The 3389-nt window shown below is 43.2% G+C and overlaps 1 protein-coding gene across 1 annotated transcript; it reads right to left on the bottom strand.

Moving 5' to 3' along the window:
- Positions 1 to 325: 325 nt before the first annotated feature.
- Positions 326 to 3115, bottom strand: vhl (von Hippel-Lindau tumor suppressor). The gene is made up of 4 exons (XM_080001247.1): positions 3096 to 3115; positions 2674 to 2909; positions 1937 to 2059; positions 326 to 1317 (listed from the first exon to the last, which is right to left on the bottom strand). The coding sequence occupies exons 2-4, from the start codon at positions 2870 to 2872 to the stop codon at positions 1127 to 1129; spliced, it is 513 nt and encodes a 170-aa protein (XP_079857373.1). The 5' UTR covers positions 2873 to 2909; positions 3096 to 3115; the 3' UTR covers positions 326 to 1126.
- Between the last annotated feature and the right edge of the window lie 274 nt (positions 3116 to 3389).

The raw sequence follows: 3389 nt of genomic DNA, 5'->3' as shown, positions 1-3389 counted from the left end.
TAGTGATCAGTTGTTTATAGATCCCAGACATGATAAATAGTTCTCCAAAGAGGGGGGTTGGTGGTGGTTCTGTGTAACAACAAGCTGTGCTCTTGTCATCCTACAGCTCGTCCACAGGACAGAGTTATTGCAGCAGTTCTTGATGATTTAAGAATGAATAAAGTGTTGCATTGCAGGTTGAGGAGTTGAACTCCACTTGCAGACTAACTCTGTCCTGGATGCAATGGCACAAATACTCTGTGTTGTATGCCCAGCATGCTGACAGCACAGGTTAAAAAAAAGGGAAAGTAGGCTGGACTAAGGAAAAATTCATTTCCCAAATAAACAGTTTCTTATATTATTTTATTAGGTTGATATACATACATGTATTGACGGAAAATGCAATTCCTTGTAAGCATGTTAACATTCCTGCTGTTTCACCTTGTTGGTTTAACATCATATTATCAGGATATGAGGATAATAAGTAGTCAGTAGCCTACAGTCGAGGCTGCCAAACTTCAATGTTTTGATGAGCCAAAGCACTTTTGCTGAGAAAATATATGTCTATCAACAATTTCTATAAAATTCCATATTCTTATTCAAAATAAACATTTAAAAGTTATACTCTCAGTGTTTGGATGTCCAATCTTTTTCAACACCTAACCGTCGTGTTTTTGTTGATCGATAACGAGATTCCCATGAATCCACCATTTCTGCGTAGGAGAATGACTCCTCCTCCTCCGTTTACCATTATAGGACAAACTTAAAGCTATAAAGCAATTCAACGTCATCCACAGCCTTCCATCACAGCAAATTGAGAGTTGGCGTTGTAATGTTAAAATCATACAGGTCAAACGAGTAGAAAGTAGAAAACAAGGATACACATCAATTATTGTGTAACCCCCCGCCCCGCTAATAAAGTGTTATCGTATCTTACAAAGGTGAAGATTGAATTGGCAAGAAAGGGAACATGATGAAAAGCCAGCGAGTAAATATTTTTAGGAGGCGGCACCTCCATGGGATCTGTGAAAGAAGACGTTTTGACAACAACTACGCCTCGAATAAGGAATGTTATTGTTCCCTAGCAAACAAGTTGAAGCATCCCTGTTCTAATGTGAACACTGTCCACGGCGCAGAGTTTCGTGGGTCACGCTTCCTGGTCTTGAATCCTTTCCAGCACATGCTCCAGCCGCTGGTTCACGCGCCTCAGATCTTTCGTGATGCTGGGTGGATCTTCCAGCTCCTCGTGCAGACACCGTGCGATTTCCAGCTTCCTGTAATCTGCAGGTCGCACCAAGAGCCGGATGACCTGGAGAGCTCGTTCCTTCAAGCTGAAAACTGGAGGCATCACACAAGTGTTTGTACAACAGATAACAAAGTACACAAATACACAGGAATGGGTTAAATGTTAAATATTTTCACTAGCTTATCAGTGACATAAGAATATCAGGAAACGCTGTGCAGCTGCAACAGCAGCAGCAGCAGCAGCAGTATTTGCCAATTTCAATTAAATTACAAAACAAGGTGATGAGTGGTCCCTTTCACTATTGTACTGCAGAAAATACATCCATATCATCTTTTGGAAAGTATTAAAAAATTCACATCTCTCTAATATTTCACCACTAATGTTGTATTTTTTTGTTATATGTCATGATTATTGCAATCCTAAATTCATTATCACAATCTCATCATACACTGAAAGATGTTATGAGGTATTATACACTTAGCACACCGCCATACAGGTGTAAAAAGTACAGAATTTGGGGTATGCCAAGCTGATAAAAGTGTAGCGGAAACACTAAGAGACTGTATAGTTACTTTGCTCATATCTCAGAGTATTTGCAGTCTAGAGATTGCAATCGAAACCATTTAAACATGAATTGGTTCATGATATCAACAATTCAGAGTGGCCTCACTTGTCCCAATGACAGTGACCCAGTCAACTTGCAAAGCTCACCTGGTAAAGTAACGTCGGCAAATAAAAGCTGTCCCTCCTCTAATGGTTTGGGAACCAGCAGTTCACTGCAATTAACTTGCAATGGCTCATCAGTCTGCGCATCGCGGAACATCCATAGATGACCTGGAAGGAAACAGAGCCAAGGGACTGAAAGGACAGAAAATATCCAGATGGCAACACGGCAGACAATTAAACACAGATGTTGAAAAGGCCAGCGTTTAACACCAAATGTCAATATTCTGTATATATGTTTGGATATTCCTCTTCCTTGAAGAAAGTCGTTTTGAAAAGGGAGAAAGTAGTGTCGGGATGTCACGATCGCCACATTTCAATTGACGATCAATTGTCACACCATGAAGTGCAATTAATCAAATTTCCTCTTTTTTTTGTTAATTTTGTGCCACTGAGATCACAATCTGCTGAAACAGACAGACAGACGCACAGACAAATAATGGACAGACAGACAGATAGAACGATAAACAGCTGATATTCTGCCATCGTGAATACACTTGCGCAATCAAAATAAGTACATTTGTTAGAGCATCAAACCGGTCACACCCAGCTAAACATTCTCGAGAAACAAGCGGTGCTGTGCTGAGCCAGAGGCTGTTTATAATTTTTAACGGAAGAATGTCAAACAGCAAAGGGAAAAGAGACGATCATGGGATAGATGTGCTTTATTCATCCCGGGAGGGGGGTTATCAGGAGCTAGTACTCCACCTACACCTCGCACTCACCGTCATAGGTTGTCATTCTCTGACCTGTCCCAGGCTGGACGTCGTCATACGGCCGCGGTTTCCCGTAGAAGTCGATCCACATCGGTCGCACGACGCGGGGGCTTCGGTTACGGAACACCGCTTGAACAGTGACCGCGCTGTGCTTGGAGCGGACTCGGGGCAACGGCTGTCCGCCCCCGGCTGGTCCCTCCTGGGGCATGGCGTCTTGGTGGAGCTAGCTTAGCCAGCTGAGCTAACTCAGGTAACGGTAGAAAAGTTGGCGAGTTTCAACAATTGCCCACAACAAATTATTATATTTTCATAACGACGTACGAAAGCGTTTTATCAGAAGGAAGGGAGGAAGGAGGGAAGGAAGGAGGGAAGGAAGGAGGGAAGGAAGGAAGGAGGTGTTATGCAACACATTCGGGGCATTTTAGTCTCACTTGTTTACATTCTCTTCCGGTTGGAACATGTGAGACGGAAATGGCCGAATGCCCTGATTGGTCGACATGGAGCGTGACGTCATCCTGTCGTGGAACGTTCTATTGGTATAACACACACACGCACGCACACACACACACACACACACACACACACACACACACACACACACACACACACACGCACGCGCGCGCGCACGCACGCACACACGCACACACGCACTCTTCACAGAAACCCACTCACCAGTGCATGTCTCATACATGTCAATAGATCTTTAATAGAACTTTAATGCACAT

This window comes from Zeus faber (genome assembly GCF_960531495.2).
Source record: "Zeus faber genome assembly, chromosome: 5".
In the NCBI taxonomy this organism is placed as follows: domain Eukaryota; kingdom Metazoa; phylum Chordata; class Actinopteri; order Zeiformes; family Zeidae; genus Zeus; species Zeus faber.
The sequence above is the reverse complement of the archived record's forward strand: the minus strand, read 5'-3'. Positions and strand labels throughout refer to the sequence as shown.